The following is a 17510-nucleotide window of genomic DNA, read 5'->3' as shown; positions in this document are numbered from 1 at the left end:
CCTTAAATTCTTCTTCTAACCCATCATGGCTGAAGCAAATCCAAGACCCAAAAGCAACACACAGCTTACTGATGAATCATCCAACCCATACTTTCTCCACCATGGTGAGAGCCCTGGCTTATTCCTTGTCTCACAGCCTCTTACACCCCAAAATTATCATGCTTGGAGTAGAGCCATGTATGTGGCTCTATCTGCCAAAAATAAGCTGGGCTTCATTGATGGCACAATCAAGAAGCCTGAAGAAACTAATGAGAAATATCCACAATGGCAAAGATGCAACCACATGATCTTGTCTTGGCTTATGAATAGTCTTTCACCGGAGATAGCAGGATATGTCATGTACTCCGATTCAGCATCACAAGTTTAGGAGGAAATCAAGAAACAATTTGCTAAGTCAAGCAATAGTCGAATTTTTATGCTTGAACAACAACTAGCAGTGACCAAGCAAGAGAAAGCACCAGTAAGTGTCTATTTTTCAAAGTTGAAACTCATGTGGGAAGAAATATCGAGATATGAGGAACCATTCAAGTGCATGGCAACTGATTGTGGAGCCATCTCCATAATCACGAAGAGGCAAGAAAAAAGACAGATCATGCAATTTTTGATGGGTTTGGATGAAGCTTACAATGGGTTGAGGAACCAAATCCTTTTGAGGGATCCATTGCCATCACTTGACAGAGTTTTCAACTTTATTTTACAAGAAGAAGCTAACCAAGAGCTGACCAAAAGCAGTAATACCACAGTCGAGTCTGCTGCCATGTTCTCTGGCAAATTTCAATATCAGAAAAATTCTTCCAGACAAGGACAGATTAATAACTACAAAGGGATGAGACTAAAAGACAAAGCTCCATGTAAGAAATGTGGCCGCACTAATCATTCCATAGACAATTGTTGGGAGATTAATGGCTATCCACCCAACCACAAATTCTACAAGGCTACAGTAACATCTAGAAATGACTACAAAACAGTGAGTTTTGCTGCTGCAAATGAAGGCACAAATAGCTCAAGTTTGAATATTTCTCATGACCAAATTCAGCAACTGATAACTCTTCTCTAAAGCCAAAAATCTCCCCAAGCTAGCTCCACTTCACAACCCATAGATAACCAACATTCAAATATGACAGGTAAAAATCCTAGCACTTTCTCTTTTTCGACCAGTCCCTCACTTAGCTGCATGTCAACTGAGGTTTACTCAAACTCTTGGATTTTAGATTCAGGTGCAATTAACCATATAGTTAGTTCACTTGACATGTTCACACACAAGAAATCTCTCTCGAACCCATCTGTTAGATTACCAAATGGTACTGTGGTTGCTGTTACATATATAGGAACTATTCACATTTCATCCACTCTTACTCTTGAGAACGTTTTATATGTACCAAGTTTTAGTTTCAATCTGATATCGACCAGCAAACTGACCAAAAATCTCCATTGTTGTCTTGTATTCTTATCTGGTTACTGTTTCATTCAGGAGCTAGTCCATTGGAGGACGATTGGAGTTGCTAAAGAGGTGAACAGGTTGTACTACCTACACGAAAGTGACCATAAGATCAAGTTGCACCACCACCTACCAGCTGCACATTCTCTTACTACCTTGACACCAAAATTGTGGCACCTAAGGCTTGGACATCCATCAGACCAACGCCTTGTTTTGTTGCATAGCATGGATCCCACTATCCCCATTTTCTCTACAAAACACCATTGTGATACTTGTCATATGGCTAAACAAACTCGTTTACCTTTTCCATCTGATGGCAAGTTTGTTGAATCCTGTTTTAATTTATTGCATATGGATATTTGGGGACCTTTTTCTTTTACCTCTCTCAATGGAGCTCATTATTTTTTAACAATCGTTGATGATCATAGTAGAAATACATGGATTTATCTCATGAAGAGCAAAAACCAGACACGGCTGTTAATAATAACCTTCTTTAACCTCATTGAAAATCAATTCCATTGCAAGATTAAAGCCATTCGAACAGATCAAGGAAAAGAGTTCCAAATGACCGAATTTTTTTCCTCAAAAGGAGTCATTCACCAACAAAGTTGTACCTATACTCCTCAACAAAACTCCATAGTAGAAAGAAAGCATTTACATTTGTTAAATGTGGCAAGGGCATTAAGGTTCCAAGCCAACCTTCCATTGAAGTTTTGGGGGGAGTGTGTTCTTACAGCCGCATACTTGATCAACAGTACTCCGTCACCAAATCTGCAGAACCAGACCCCTTACCAAATCATTTTCTCCAAAATTCCTACATATTCTCACTTAAGAACCTTGGGATGTCTATGCTATGCATCAAACCTCGACCCTCATCGAACCAAGTTTGATTCAAGGGCTAAGAAATGTATTTTTATAGGATATCCAAATGGAATTAAGGGCTACAAGCTCTTCGACATGAAAACTCATGAAATCTTAGTTAGTCGTGATGTGGTCTTTTATGAAGAAATTTTTCCTTTCAAACAACACACTGACATGCCATCTCTTTTGCCTACTCCGACCGTATCCACACTAGATAATACTGCGGTTATTCCTAATCCAATTTCTGATCCCATGGAATTGTCACAACAAACGGTCGACACCAATATTGAAGGGAATACACAACTTTCATCTGATACCTCTAGTAGCGCACCAAACCAAGTGGAAACTATGCATATTCCTGCTCTTTCTACTATAGAAAATCCCAGTTCACCAGACTTTCCTCCTGTCCAAGCGATAGGGTCTTTACCCGAGCTTAGGAGATCCACTAGAGATAGAAAACAGCCCCATTACCTTCAAGATTTTCATTGCAAGCTGGTGACCTCTTTAGCAACACCAAACGAGCCTCCTCTTGACAAGTCATCTGATGAAGGTAATCCTTATGCACTCTCTTCGGTTCTTAATTATACACATTTGTCACCATCACACTTGAAATTTACCTTAGCAGTTAGCCTTAAACCGGAGCCCACTTCTTATGTCAAAGCCATGACATACCCTCATTGGAGGATTGCTATGAATGATGAAATAAGAGCATTAGAAGAAAATCAGACTTGGGTACTTACACAGCTACCAGATGGGAAGAAAACTATTGGATGCAAGTGGGTGTTCAAGACCAAATACAAGGCTGATGGAAGCATTGAACGACACAAGGCAAGATTGGTTGCAAAAGGCTACACTCAAAGGGAAGGTGAAGACTATTTTGAGACCTTCTCACCCGTGGCCAAGATGTCAACTGTGCGATGTTTCTTAGCCCTTGCAGTCTCCAAAAACTGGTCCCTATCTCACCTAGATGTCAATAATGCTTTCTTGTATGGTGACTTGGATGAAGAAGTGTATATGTCTCTACCTCCGGGATATGGTACTCAAGGGGAGCAACGGGTTTGCAAATTAAGAAAGTCACTTGATAAGTGTGTTTTTGCACACTTATTTACATCACAAACATGATTTAAATACAAGTAAAAGGATTGAATTGTTACTTAATTTTGTCGAATTCATGCAATGCAGGTGATTCTATGAAAATAGTGGAATTCAAAAGAAAAGAGCCGAAAAATGACCAAATTGGAGCAAAATGAAAGTTCGAGGACCAAATTGTAATTATCTGAAAGTTGACCCGATGAACACATCAAGCAATTGATCAAACTAAGCACCAATTGGAAGTTATAATGGAACATTGGAGCAACTAGAAACAAGAGAGGAGGTCAAGGAGTGAAGGAATGAAACTTGAGGATCAAAATGACTCAAATTAGAAGTTCGCTCTACTATGCGGTCGCATAGTATAAAACCTATGCGGTCGCGAGTGACCCTCCAGGGATTAAAAACGCCATTTTTCATATACCTATGCGGTCGCATAGGTATAACTTGTCCCCGATTTTTGCAGTTTCCTTATATGATTACAACTCCTTTGGTAACCTAATTTCTACGGGTTTAAATAGCAAATAAACATCCAGAAGCCGGATGAACGAATTGGGAGGCAAAAACATTCATCTTGGAGAGGATTTGAAGGCAAGAACATGAATTGATGCGAAGATTTACAAGATTTCTTCAAGTTTTGATAACCCGGTGATGTATTTTATTCAAAACTTGTAAGATTTCGTTATTCTTATCATGATAGGCTAGATTTCTGCAACTAGGTGATCGATGAACCATGTAATTATTATTAAACTTGTTATTTCATGATTTTGAATTCATAGTTCGATGGAATATTTAAATGAATTATATTGATTTATTTATTTCCACAATTAATGTGCACTTAAATTGTGTGAATTTGGTGGTTTAATTCTGAATTTGAGAAAATTGGATTAAACTCGACATATATGATTCATCATAGGGTCCGATAGGGGATAGAAATATACCCCTATGCCCTATGTAAATCTTTAATTGTTCACAAAATAAAATTACATGCATTCTTGTATAATTGCATCCGTCATAGAAATATAGGCTGGTGATTTATGAGAATAGGTTCAATATATCTCGAGAGAGAGTATTGAATAAATTTAGGAGCATTGATTTGTCAAATTCTCATTGGAATATCAAAATTGTGAAATTAGGGTTTAATTAGTAATTATTTGGGGATTCGTGATCCTAGTGCATTCGTTTTACATAGATTTTCATAAATTGACAATACATTTCATTTATTTTCATAACATTTCGTAATTGAGTCATTCGTTAAGTTGATTTGACATTAGGGTTTTTCAATTTGGGGATTTCTCCCAAAATTAGGGTTTGATTTGAAATTAGGGTTTTTCAATTTGGGGATTTCTCCCAAAATTAGGGCTTTTAATTCTAAAATTCATCTTAAATCAATTAGTTTCGGTTAAGGCTAAAAAAAATAAAATTGAACAACTCTTTCTTTGTGGGACGATACTCGGACTTCTAAAGTCCACTTTATTACTTGTCACGACTCGTACACTTGCGATAATTTAAATCGAAAGAAATATTTAGCGAACAAGTTTTTGGCGCCTTTGCCGGGGATTGAGTTTAGTTTAATTTTATTTCTTGAGGCACTAATTCGAACTCAATTTTTTATTTATTTTACTAGCATAATTTTGTTTTTATTTTTATTTTTATTTTAGTTTATTATCCTCTATTTGTGTTTTAGTTAATTAAATTGTTTGAATCTCAATGCTCGTACTGGTTTTAATTCTCAGATTTGCATGTCACGATTGCCTGGAGGAGAATTGATTCCAGCTGATCCTGAAATTGAGCGCACCTTTCATCGACGACAAAGAGATCACCGCGAAGCACAAGTACAAATGGCCAACGAATTAAACAATCCCATGATTCATGTTAATGAAGGAGAGGCAATGGACGAGGGGAATGAGATTCTGGGGGATTTCTTGACTCCTCAAGTGATTCAAAGCCAGTCCAGCATAGTGTATCCACCATTTGGGCAACCTAATTTTCAGTTGAAGACCAATGTGATACAGCTGTTTCAAAATGGACACCAATTCTATGGCAAGGCTGAGGAGAACCCACACACACGTGTATCTCGATTTCTGGATATGTGTCAACATTTTAGATACCAAGGGATTTCAGATGACGCTATTAGGTTGAGGCTCTTTCCACATACATTACGAGACAGAGCACTTGAATGGTTGGATTCACTCCCGGTTGCAAGTATCACTACATGGAATGAGCTAGCACACAAGTTCTGCACAAAGTTCTTCTGCCCAGCCAAGATAGCAAAACTGAGACATGATATATCAGTATTCAATCAAGGAGAGACTGAATCATTTGATGAAGCCTGGAACAGATTTAAAAACATGCTCCGAAAATGCCCTCAGCATGGGTTCGATAAAAAGACCCAGATTCGATTCTTCTACACAGGATTACTTCCAAACCATAAGAGCATGGTAGATTCAGCATCAGATGGTTCAATATCCACAAGAATAGTTGATGGGGCATTGGAATTATTTGAGCGAATGGCTACCACATCAGCCATGTGGTCTTCTGAGAGAGCGACTCCAAAGAAAACTCCAGGTGTCTACGAGGTGGACGCTTATTCAACAATCTTTGCAAAAATTGATTCTCTGTATCACAAGGTGGAAAGCATATCACACGCATCACAAGCTAAGAAGAGCAATTGTGAGGAATGTGGAGCCGAGCACAAAACATCAGATTGCCCTATACTCATGCAAGGAATTGAGCAAGCAGATTACGCACAGTGGGGACAACGCCAGCAGCATAATCAATATGGCGAGACTTTCAATCCCAGCTGGAAGAAACATCCCAACTTCTCTTGGAGCAACCAGAATCAGAATAAGCCACAGGGGCAATTTCAACAACAGGAGAAGAGGCCTCAATTGGAAGATATGATAGGAAAATTCATGGAGAAGGCCGAAGCTACACTTCAAAATCAAAATGCAGCCATCAAAAATTTGGAAACTCAGATGGGACAGCTAGCCATCGCATTGACTGGCAGAACACCAAGTAACCTACCAAATAATACAGAAATCAATCCTAAAGAGCAAGCCAAGGCCATTACAACTCGAAGTGGAGTGCAATTACCTGAAATCCAAGTTAAGAGACCGGGGGTGATTGGAGAAACATCTTCTTCCGCTGAAGAAGAGACTGTTGTAAAGGAATCAAGTTTAAAGGAAAATTCAGAAGAATCACAAGATAAGGCCAAAGTCACAGTCAACCCCTACGAACCTCCGATTCCCTTTCGACAGCGCTTGAAGAAGCCAAAAGTGGAGCAACAATACAAAAGATTTCTAGAAATCTTCAAAAAGCTCCATATCAACATCCCACTAGCTGATGCACTGTTCCAGATGCCTAGTTACGCGAAATTTCTGAAGGATATCATATCAAATAAACGCAAGCTGGAAGATCATGAGACAGTCATGCTAACTGAGGAATGTAGTGCCAGAATTCAGAATAAGCTTCCACCAAAACTAAAAGATCCAGGGAGTTTTACTGTTCCTTGCACAATAGGTGAAGTATATTTTGATAAAGCATTATATGACCTCGGTGCAAGTATTAATTTAATGCCTTTGTCTGTTTTCAGGAAACTAGGATTGGGAGAAGTTAAAGCAACCACTGTGACACTTCAGCTGGCTGACAGGTCACTGACACATCCCAGAGGAATAATTGAAGATGTGCTTATCAAGGTTGAGAAGTTCATATTCCCAGCGGACTTTCTTATCCTGGACATGGAAGAGGACAAGGACGTTCCATTGATACTTGGCAGACCATTTCTGGCAACAGGGAGAGCATTAATTGATGTTCAAAGAGGTCAGTTGATTTTAAGATTGGGAGAGGAGCAGATATCATTCAATGTAATCAAGGCAATGAAATTACCAGCAGAATCTGACAGCTGTTATCAAGTTGACATTATTGACAAGGCAGTACAAGAAACATTTTTACTACATGGTCCATCTGATGCCTATGAGGCATGTATTGCACAATCCCAATCAATCCAATCAGAGTCTTTTGAAGTTGAAACATGTGCAAGATTTTTGGAGACCAACCCGCCATACACATGAAAGAGGCACTTCGAGGAACTGGGGATGGGAAACACAAAGCCACTACCTTCAGTTCAGCAACCGCCAGTTTTAGAACTCAAACAACTACCGCCACATCTCAGATATGCTTATTTAGGAGAATCAGATACACTTCCAGTAATCATTTCGAACACAGTCAGTGAGATGGAGGAGGAAAAATTGCTCAGGGTACTTAGAGAGAACAAGACAGCGATTGGTTGGACAATAGCTGACATTAAAGGAATCAGTCATTTCCTGTGTATGCATAAAATTTTAATGGAGGAAAATTGCAAGCCTAGCATAGAAAGTCAGAGAAGATTGAACCCAAACATGAAAGAAGTGGTCAGGGCAGAGATACTGAAGTTATTGGATGTAGGAGTCATCTACCCAATTTCAGATAGTGCATGGATCAGCCCTGTTCAAGTGGTACCGAAAAAAGGGGGAATCACAGTGGTGAAAAATGAGAAGAATGAACTAATTCCCACCAGAACAGTTACGGGTTGGAGAGTTTGCATTGACTATCGCAAACTCAATGCAGCTACACGAAAGGATCACTTCCCACTCCCATTCATTGATCAGATGTTGGAGAGGTTGGCTGGACGTTCACATTACTGCTTTCTTGATGGATACTCGGGCTATAATCAGATACCTGTCGCACCAGAGGATTAGGAGAAGACCACTTTCACTTGCCCCTATGGTACTTTTGCTTATCGTAGGATGCCTTTTGGTCTTTGCAACGCTCCAGCCACATTTCAGAGGTGCATGATGGCAATATTCTCTGATATGATTGAAAGGTTTATCGAGGTTTTCATGGACGACTTCTCAGTATTTGGATCTTCATTTGATGAATGTCTAAACCATTTGAATCTGGTCTTACAGAGATGCAAGGAGACTAACCTGGTTTTAAATTGGGAAAAATGCCACTTTATGGTACAGGAAGGCATTGTACTTGGGCATAGGATATCGGCAAAAGGAATTGAGGTAGACAAGGCAAAAATTCAAGTGATAGAGAAATTACCACCGCCTACATCAGTTAAAGGAGTTCACAGTTTTTTGGGGCACGCTGGGTTCTACCGGAGGTTTATAAAAGATTTCTCGAAGATCACCAAACCTTTGTGCAATTTACTAATAAAAGATGCAACCTTTGAGTTCAATAAGAATTGTCTCACAGCCTTCAACACTTTAAAGAAAAAGCTTACGACAGCACCAGTGATTGTAGCACCAGACTGGGAATTACCTTTTGAATTGATGTGTGATGCAAGTGATCACGCTGTAGGTACAGTATTGGGACAGTGGAGGAACAAGATTTTTCATGTGATCTACTATGCAAGCAGAACTCTAAATGATGCACAAATAAATTATGCAACCACTGAAAAGTAGCTACTGGCTGTGGTATTTGCATTTGACAAATTCAGGTCATACCTCGTCGAGTCTAAAATCATCATCTATACTTATCATGCGGCATTGAAGTATCTGCTCACAAAGAAGGATGCAAAGCTGAGATTAATTCATTGGGTGCTGTTGTTGCAAGAATTTGACATTGAGATACGTGACAAGAAGGGCACCGAGAACGTAGTAGCAGATCACCTATCCAGACTAGAATCTGGGGAGACGGAAGATTTAGTGGATATAAATGAGATCTTCCCGGATGAACAGATGTTGAGAGTGGATGAAGCACCTTGGTACGCAGATATTGTCAATTACTTAGCCAGTTCCATTCCACCGCCTGACTGCTCCAGTCACCAAAGAAAAAAATTCTTCGTCGAGTTAAAATACTATTTCTGGAAGGATCCAATTCTCTATAGACGAGGAGCTGATCAGATAGTGAGGAAGTATGTACCTGAAGAAGAAGTACATGAGATTCTCGAGCACTGTCACTCATCCGCATATGCAGGACACTTTGGAGCTTCAAAAATAGCTGCAAAGATTTTACAATCAGGTTTCTACTGGCCTACACTGTTTAAAGACACATTTGAGTTTGTTAAGAGGTGTGACAGATGTCAACGCACTGGGAATATCTCGAGGAGAAATGAAATGCCACTAAATAATATTTTGGAAGTGGAGATATTTGATGTTTGGGGAATTGACTTCATGGGACCTTTCCCCCCTTCGTTCTCAAACCAGTATATCTTGGTGGCAGTGGATTAAGTCTCAAAATGGGTGGAAACAATTGCATTGCCAACAAATGACTCAAAGACAGTAATTGGATTCTTGAAGAAATATATTTTCATCCGATATGGTACACCGCGGGCCATAATCAGCGATGGGGGCAAGCATTTCTGTAATCGCCAGTTTGAGCAGTTGCTGAATAAATATGGCGTTAAACACCGCGTTGCTACTCCATATCATCCACAAACCAGTGGGCAAGTTGAGGTATTTAATTGGCAGCTGAAGAGAATACTAGAAGTCACTGTGAATTCATCTAGAAAGGATTGGTCTAAAAAGCTAGACGATGCATTATGGGCTTACAGAATAGCATTTAAAACCCCGATCGGCATGTCTCCATACCACCTAGTCTTTGGGAAAGCATGCCATCTGCCTTTAGAAATGGAGCACCCGACATATTGGGCTATGAAACAGTTAAATATGGACCTGAATGCCGCCGGAGAAAAGCGTTTACTGCAACTGAATGAGTTGGATGAATTTAGAATGGAGGCTTATGAAAATACAAAACTTTACAAGGAGCGAACCAAGAAGTGGCATGATATGCACATTCAGATGCGAGTATTCGAAGTGGAACAGCAAGTACTACTGTATAACTCGAGACTCAAGCTATTCCTAGGAAAACTACGATCACGGTGGTCGGGTCCCTACACAGTTACAAAAGTCCTACCATATGGGGCTATACAAGTGAGCCATGAGAATAAGGGTACCTTCACTATTAATGGGCAAAGGTTGACACACTACTGGGGCGGTGACTTCTTTAACCAAAAGTCAACCGTTCAACTCGAGACGCCAGAATGAAGCACCCGCAGAAAAGTCGAGCTATCGACTATAACTTAGCGCTGGGTGGGAGGCAACCCACTGTATCCTTTTTATCTGTTTATTTACTTCATTATGTTTTCTGCATTAGATTAGGAAGTTTATTTTCAAATTCATTTAGTATTCTGTTATGTGGTCATCGATCATCTAGGCATGTTAAAAAAGTCCAAGCACTGTTCACACGAGTCCTTAAGTATCACACACGGGTTCGGGTTGATTTGAGTTGTTTGGGTAGTTGAATGTGGAATTCACGCATTTCGAGGCAAATTATGTTTTCAAAATTTCACATATCAATGTTTTAAAAGTATGTTTTCGAAAAAATTGGAGGCGTTGAGAGTCGGGTCCTTTATAAAAAAAAAAAATTTTGGACAAAAATGGCATTATTTTATTTTATTTTATTCCTCTATCAAAAAAAAATTGGACAAAAATGGCATTATTTTATTTTATTTTATTCCTTTATCAAAAAAATAAAATAAAAATAAATTTAAAAAAAAAGGGTGTCTATGCGATCGCATAGATATGGTGTCTATGCGGTCGTATAGACACCAACCGAACGCAGAAGTTATAATAACATTATAACTATGCGACCGCATATATTTTAACTATGCGGTCGCATAGACCAAAAAAGGGCGTGGGTTAAAAACCCACGCCCGAAATTTTTTTTTTTTTACTTCCAAATCATTCATCCCAAATACTCTCTCGCCCAAATTCATCTTGGATCAAATTTCTACACTTGATTGCATTTCACTCACCTACACTACACAAGAATATTGAGGTTGGAGTTGCACATCATCTTGAAGGTATGATTTTTGACTATCTCCTTCATTTTGCCTTTTTTTTAGGTTATTTTCGAATTGTTTTTATGCAATTTGGGGTGATTGGGGTGTGGATGGTGGATGGAGTGTACTATTTGCAATTCAATTGTGTTATGGGGTAATTCGAATTTTGAGTTATTGGGTTTTATATGGATTTCTAAAGAATGCATGCTAGGTGTTTGATAAATTACCACATTGATAATTTTTGGGTAATTTGGTACATGTTGCATTAAATTTATTTGATTGCTGAATATATATGAGATTGGTGATTAATTTTTGAATGGGGAACCATGTGACATATTAATTTTTTGGCTCATGTATGAAGATTTCATAATGCCCACAACATGTTTGATAAAATGCCCATTTTTGGTAATCTAATACAATTATGAACTTCTAGCATGGCATATGACTATTAGATGAATGGAATAACTCGTTGTGATGTATTACCAACCAATGTGACTTAGACTACATCAACACACACATGCACACAAAATAGCTAAGTCATTGCATGCCCACAGCACCCTCCGTCCCTTATTTTGCACTACCATTTGATGCACCAAACGAACTCCGATTGAGCTGAAATTTGGGTATTTGCTAGACCTCATTGCATACTTTCATATGCCCGGGGGCTGCCCGAGAAAATCTTGATAATTCTCGATGGTGCCCGGGGCCGAAGGTGTACACTCAATCATGACTCCAACCATTTCACTATGAGCATATTCACCCAAATTTTCTTATGTTTTCATATGGACTATACATTTATACTACTCTAATCATCATACATTGTTCATTACACACCGTGGTAGTATACATGCATATTGAAACAAGTTTGGGGGATTTGTGAATTACGTGCTTTTCATTTCATGCGATTTCTCGCTGTACAACAAGATGTTTAATGCTAGCTATTTTCCAACCTTGCAGGATGCCACCAAAACGAACTTCAAAAGGAAAAGAGAAGGTTGGCTCATCATCCAGCACAGCACGCACTCGAGTGGTTGAAGGTGGGATACAAAGATTCTTGACTTCTGAGGCAGCAGCCCGATATGAAAACATAGTGAGTCGATGGACAGTGACACCAGAGCGGGCTGTTAAATTGGAAGACTTTCCTGATTTCGAGCTGACCACTTTGGTGCATAACTGTGGATGGGATAAAATAGTGGAGCAGCCACATCGGAGTTATGAATTGTTGGTAGGGGAATTTTACGCCAACTTCAATACAGAAATTGACACACCAGGGTCCGACCACCTACATCAGACTTGGGTCAGGGGAAAATGGATCACATTCTCACCCGAGGTTATTCAAGACTACTACCAGCTCACGTGGGAAAACATAACCCCTATACTAGGTGACTTTAATTGGCATGAAGTGGCGGAGATCTTATTGGGGCGACAAAATGCATGGCCACTCCCCACCACCGAGTAGCACCAGATTGAGCTGACACCATCTATAGCCATCCTGTGACTGTTTATGTGCCACAACATTGAGCCGACCTGTCACAGTACCACATTCACAGATCCCACAGCTGGATTCCTTTATCACTTGATGCGAGGTAATAAGGTTGATCTTACCACATTCACAGAAAGGCTCGAGTTATAAAGGCTCGATCAGATGACTTTTTATTAACCTCTTTACCTCTTGCTTTCTATATGACCCATGTATCGAGCTTTGGGCCGGTGACTCCTAGATCAGTTAACCTTAGGGCACCAGATTTTGAAATATCCTTACAGGCTTACTTGCTCGAGTCATAAAGACTGGAAAAGAAGTGTCTTATTCTCACAAATTAAGTTTATGCCCTTATTTTTCTAGACATCTGGTATCCAAAACCAACCCTCAATTTAAGATTTTCACCTACTCTTCATCCCACTAGTCTAGGCAATCCACACAATAATTCATGCACGGAGCCTCACTTATCTCAATGTTCTCCTATAATAGTTCAACTATCACCAAACTGTCTTTAGGTAGTTTACGGGTTAATTCAATAGGGGGTTACATTATTTTCCTACTTTATGCTCAAACCCCCAATCACTTACCTAACATGTAAAGCATGAATGACGTGCATAAAGGATGTCGAGTATTACATCAACAAGTATTAGTTGACCTAATTAACACCGACTCCAAAGTTTTAAAATATACCAATCCAATAGTAACATCATAGCCGGCAAGGCGATTAGGCTCACACAAGCATACATAATCAATATTCACTCACAAGCATGCCTCATGCAACAATTAGTCAAATTAAATCTGGATTGTGGAAATGCAATTAATTACATGCCGAATGTCTTTATCAAATTATGCCACCATCGTCAAAAACTTGTTCGTGAAATATTTCTTTCGATTTAAATTACCACAAGTGTACGGGTCGTGACAAGTAATAAAGTGGACTTAGAAGTCCGAGTATCGTCCCACAGAGAAAGAGTAGTTCAATTTTATTTATTTTAGCCTTAACCGAAACTAATTGATTTAAGATGAATTTTAGAATTAAAAGCCCTAATTTTGGGAGAAATCCCCAAATTGAAAAACCCTAATTTCAAATCAAACCCTAATTTTGGAAGAAATCCTCAAATTGAAAAACCCTAATTTCAAATCAACTTAACGAATGACTCAATTACGAAATGTTATGAAAATAAATGAAATGTATTGTCAATTTATGAAAATCTATGTAAAACGAATGCACTAGGATCACAAATCCCCAAATAATTACTAATTAAACCCTAATTTCACAATTTTGATAATCCAATGAGAATTTGACAAATCAATGCTCCTAAATCTATTCAATACTCTCTCTCGAGATATATTGAACCTATTCTCATAAATCACCAGCCTATATTTCTATGAAGGATACAATTATACAAGAATACATGTAATTTTATTTTGTGAGCAATTAAAGATTTACATAGGGTATAGGGGTATATTTCTATCCCCTATCGGACCCTATGATGAATCATATATGTCGAGTTTAATCCAATTTTCTCAAATTCAGAATTAAACCACCAAATTCACACAATTTAAGTGCACATTAATTGTGGAAATAAATAAATCAATGTAATTCATTCAAATATCCCATCAAACTATGAATTCAAAATCATGAAATAACAAGTTTAATAATAATTACATGGTTCATCGATCACCTAGTTGCAGAAATCTAGCCTATCATGATAAAAATAACGAAATCTAACAAGTTTTGAATAAAATACATCATCGGGTTATCAAAATTTGAAGAAATCTTGTAAATCTTCGCATCAATTCATGTTCTTGCCTTCAAATCCTCTCCAAAATGAATGTTTTTGCCTCCCAATTCGTTCGTCCGGCTTCTGGATGTTTATTTGCTATTTAAACTCGTCGAAATTAGGTTACCAAAGGAGTTGCAATCATATAAGGAAACTGCAAAAATCGGGTACAAGTTATACCTATGCGACCGCATAGGTATATGAAAAATGGCATTTTTAATCCCTGGAGGGTCACTCGCGACCGCATAGGTTTTATACTATGCGACCGCATAGTAGAGCGAACTTCTAATTTGAGTCATTTTGATCCTCAAGTTTCATTCCTTCACTCCTTGACCTCCTCTCTTGTTTCTAGTTGCTCCAATGTTCCATTATAACTTCCAATTGGTGCTTAGCTTGATCAATTGCTTGATGTGTTCATCAGGTTAACTTTCAGATAATAGCAATTTGGTCCCTGAACTTTCATTTTGCTCCAATTTGGTCCTTTTTCGGCTTTTTCTTTTGAATTCCACTATTTCCATAGAATCACCTACATTGCATGAATTCGACAAAATTAAGTAACAATTCAATCCTTTTACTTGTATTTAAGTCATGTTTGTGATGTAAATAAGTGTGCAAAAACACACTTATCAAACCCTCCAAACTTGAACTATTGTTTGTCCTCAAACAAGATAGTGATATAATTCTGAACAAACATGGCTTAACACCTTGCCTTGGCTCAGGATTGGACTAAATAATTGATTTTATGAAAATTTAGCAGTGCAAAATGACATCAACCTTTACCTGTTAAGTGCATACTTGACGTGTGTGTGTGGATTCATGCTAACATATCAAGTTCATGATGAGTTTGAGTCCCGACCCCAAGTTGTCAAATGTCTCCTTACTCGCTCGAGAGATACACAACCCCCCAAACTTATTCTTTTCACTCAATTATCCCGGGATTGTGTTTAAAAATTATGAGTTTACCTAGCTATAGTTCTCACCCTCTCGTAGTTTGGATTAATTTCACTATCACAAGTTCACATGTCAACAAGTGAAGGCTCTCCTAGTTTTGATTGCTTCGACACTCAAGATTAAACTAGGTTACTTGTCTCGCCTCAAAGGTATAGTTTCTTCCACCAATTGTCCAAGGGCTTTTCTTCTTGTTATTGTCTCTTTTTGTTTTTCTCACTTTTCTCTGGTCTCGTCAATGGAACCAAAAACTCACTTCAGTCATCACTAAGATTGGGTTCATTCAATCTAAGGCTGACTATTCTTTGTTTGTTAAGAAAGCATGCACTTCATTTACTGTTATGTTGGTGTACGTTGATGACATGGTTATTGCAGGTGATAATGCTTCGGAAATACAGCAATTGAAGGATTATCTAGCACAAAATTTCAAGCTCAAGGACATTGGTCCATTGAAGTATTTTTTAGGCATCGAAGTGGCACGATCATCTCAAGGCATTTCCATTTGTCAAAGGAAATATGCCTTAGAAATCTTACAGGATTGCGGACTTCTTGCTGCAAAACCCGTTGGTTTTCCTATGGAGCAGAATTTAAAACTAACTGCAGAGGACGGGATTGATCTTGCTGATCCTACAAAATATAGAAGACTCATTGGGCGGTTACTTTACTTAACCATCACTCGTCCGGACATTTCATATTCAGTTCAAGTGCTTAGCCAATTTTTAAGCAAACCAAAGGACACCCATTGGAAGGCAGCCTTGCGGACAGCAAGATATTTGAAGGGCTCACCATCACAGGGTCTATTCTATCCAACTTCAAGCTCATTCCAATTATCAGCATTTTGCGATGCGGACTGGGGTGCTTGTTCGATAACAAGAAGGCCCATTACTGGGTTTTGTGTTTTTCTTCGGAATGCTTTAATTTCATGGAAATCCAAGAAACAGCGGACAGTCTCTCGCTCATCTGCCGAAGCAAAATATCGGTCGATGGCATCCACAACGTGCGAACTGGTATGGTTTCGAAGTTTGTTGTGTGATCTTGGAGTTGATTTAGTTAAACCAGTTCAGCTCTTTTGTGATAATCAGGCCGCGATTTATATTGCCTCAAATCCGGTTTATCATGAACGTACAAAACATATTGAAATCGATTGTCATATTGTAAGAGAGAAGCTGCAGGAAGGTTTATTGAGACCATCACATATTCCATCTAAGATGCAAGTGGCAGATATCCTCACCAAGGCAATTGGTTCACAACAGTTTCATTTTCTTCTAAGCAAGATGGGGATTCATAGCATCACATCCCCATCTTGAAGGGGAGTAACGAGCAGACCACAGACAAAAATGAAAGAAATCTGATCTGTTAAGAAGACTGAGGCACAGGTTTCGAAGGTTGACCTAACCATTTCTGGTCGAACATGTCCTGAAGAAGAAAGTAGCTGAATATGGTCATTCCTCTGTTTCGCACCTGCACTAGACAACTGGGAAGTGATTTAATAGCTGTATTTTAGTTCTTTAATTTATATTATTTGCTGTAGATTGTGATCTTGATTTTCAGAGTTTTTTGTAGTATTTAAGAACTCATTTGCTTGTAATTTATCCATTCAAGAGTGGGGAATACATTGGAAATATTGAGTAACCATACTGGTCACTTAGCAATTCTCCCATCTTCATTTTTATTACCAAGGTCCTTCCTGCCTTTGTTGATGGTTGAAAGAGCCCAACCGAACGTGAAGAAGCAGTACCCTTTTCACTACAGTTCGAGCTAATGGACGGACAACGCGAAGGTAATTTCCCAACTCTTTTTGTGTTTTTGTGGGTGCGATGAGTTCAGAAACGTGCTGAAAATTACTTAGATAATTTTTAATTGTGCTGAAGCCGTACCCATTTCACTTCTGTGATTTTATGCTTTTATGATTATTTTGTTTTTCATCATTCATATGTTTCTGTTCTTTTGTTTTTTTGACTGAAAATAAAAATTTTCATACGCAGCCAAGAACACGGTTGTTCTTATTTCATAGTATCTTATGGGCATTAGGATCAGCCTCAGTGAAAATAAAGATTTTACAAATGTTTTGGGATGGGT

General features: G+C 38.6%; 1 protein-coding gene across 1 annotated transcript; it reads left to right on the top strand.

The window, feature by feature from the left end:
* Positions 1 to 12723: 12723 nt before the first annotated feature.
* Positions 12724 to 16738, top strand: LOC111381130 (uncharacterized mitochondrial protein AtMg00810-like). The gene is made up of 2 exons (XM_023004871.1): positions 12724 to 12805; positions 15693 to 16738. Exons 1-2 carry the CDS (start codon positions 12724 to 12726, stop codon positions 16736 to 16738), a joined length of 1128 nt encoding a protein of 375 aa, XP_022860639.1.
* Positions 16739 to 17510: the final 772 nt, after the last annotated feature.

Source organism: Olea europaea, unplaced genomic scaffold (assembly GCF_002742605.1).
Source record: "Olea europaea var. sylvestris unplaced genomic scaffold, O_europaea_v1 scaffold2260, whole genome shotgun sequence".
In the NCBI taxonomy this organism is placed as follows: domain Eukaryota; kingdom Viridiplantae; phylum Streptophyta; class Magnoliopsida; order Lamiales; family Oleaceae; genus Olea; species Olea europaea.
Note: the sequence above shows the minus strand (reverse complement) of the source record. Positions and strands in the feature narration are given on the sequence as shown.

Bases quoted from the DNA above. Each gene is read 5' to 3' on its own strand.
- LOC111381130 (XM_023004871.1), top strand. From the start codon at position 12,724: ATGTGCCACAACATTGAGCCGACCTGTCACAGTACCACATTCACAGAT. The intron at 12,806-15,692 runs GTAATAAGGTTG...AACTCACTTCAG, and splicing joins CCTTTATCACTTGATGCGAG to TCATCACTAAGATTGGGTTC.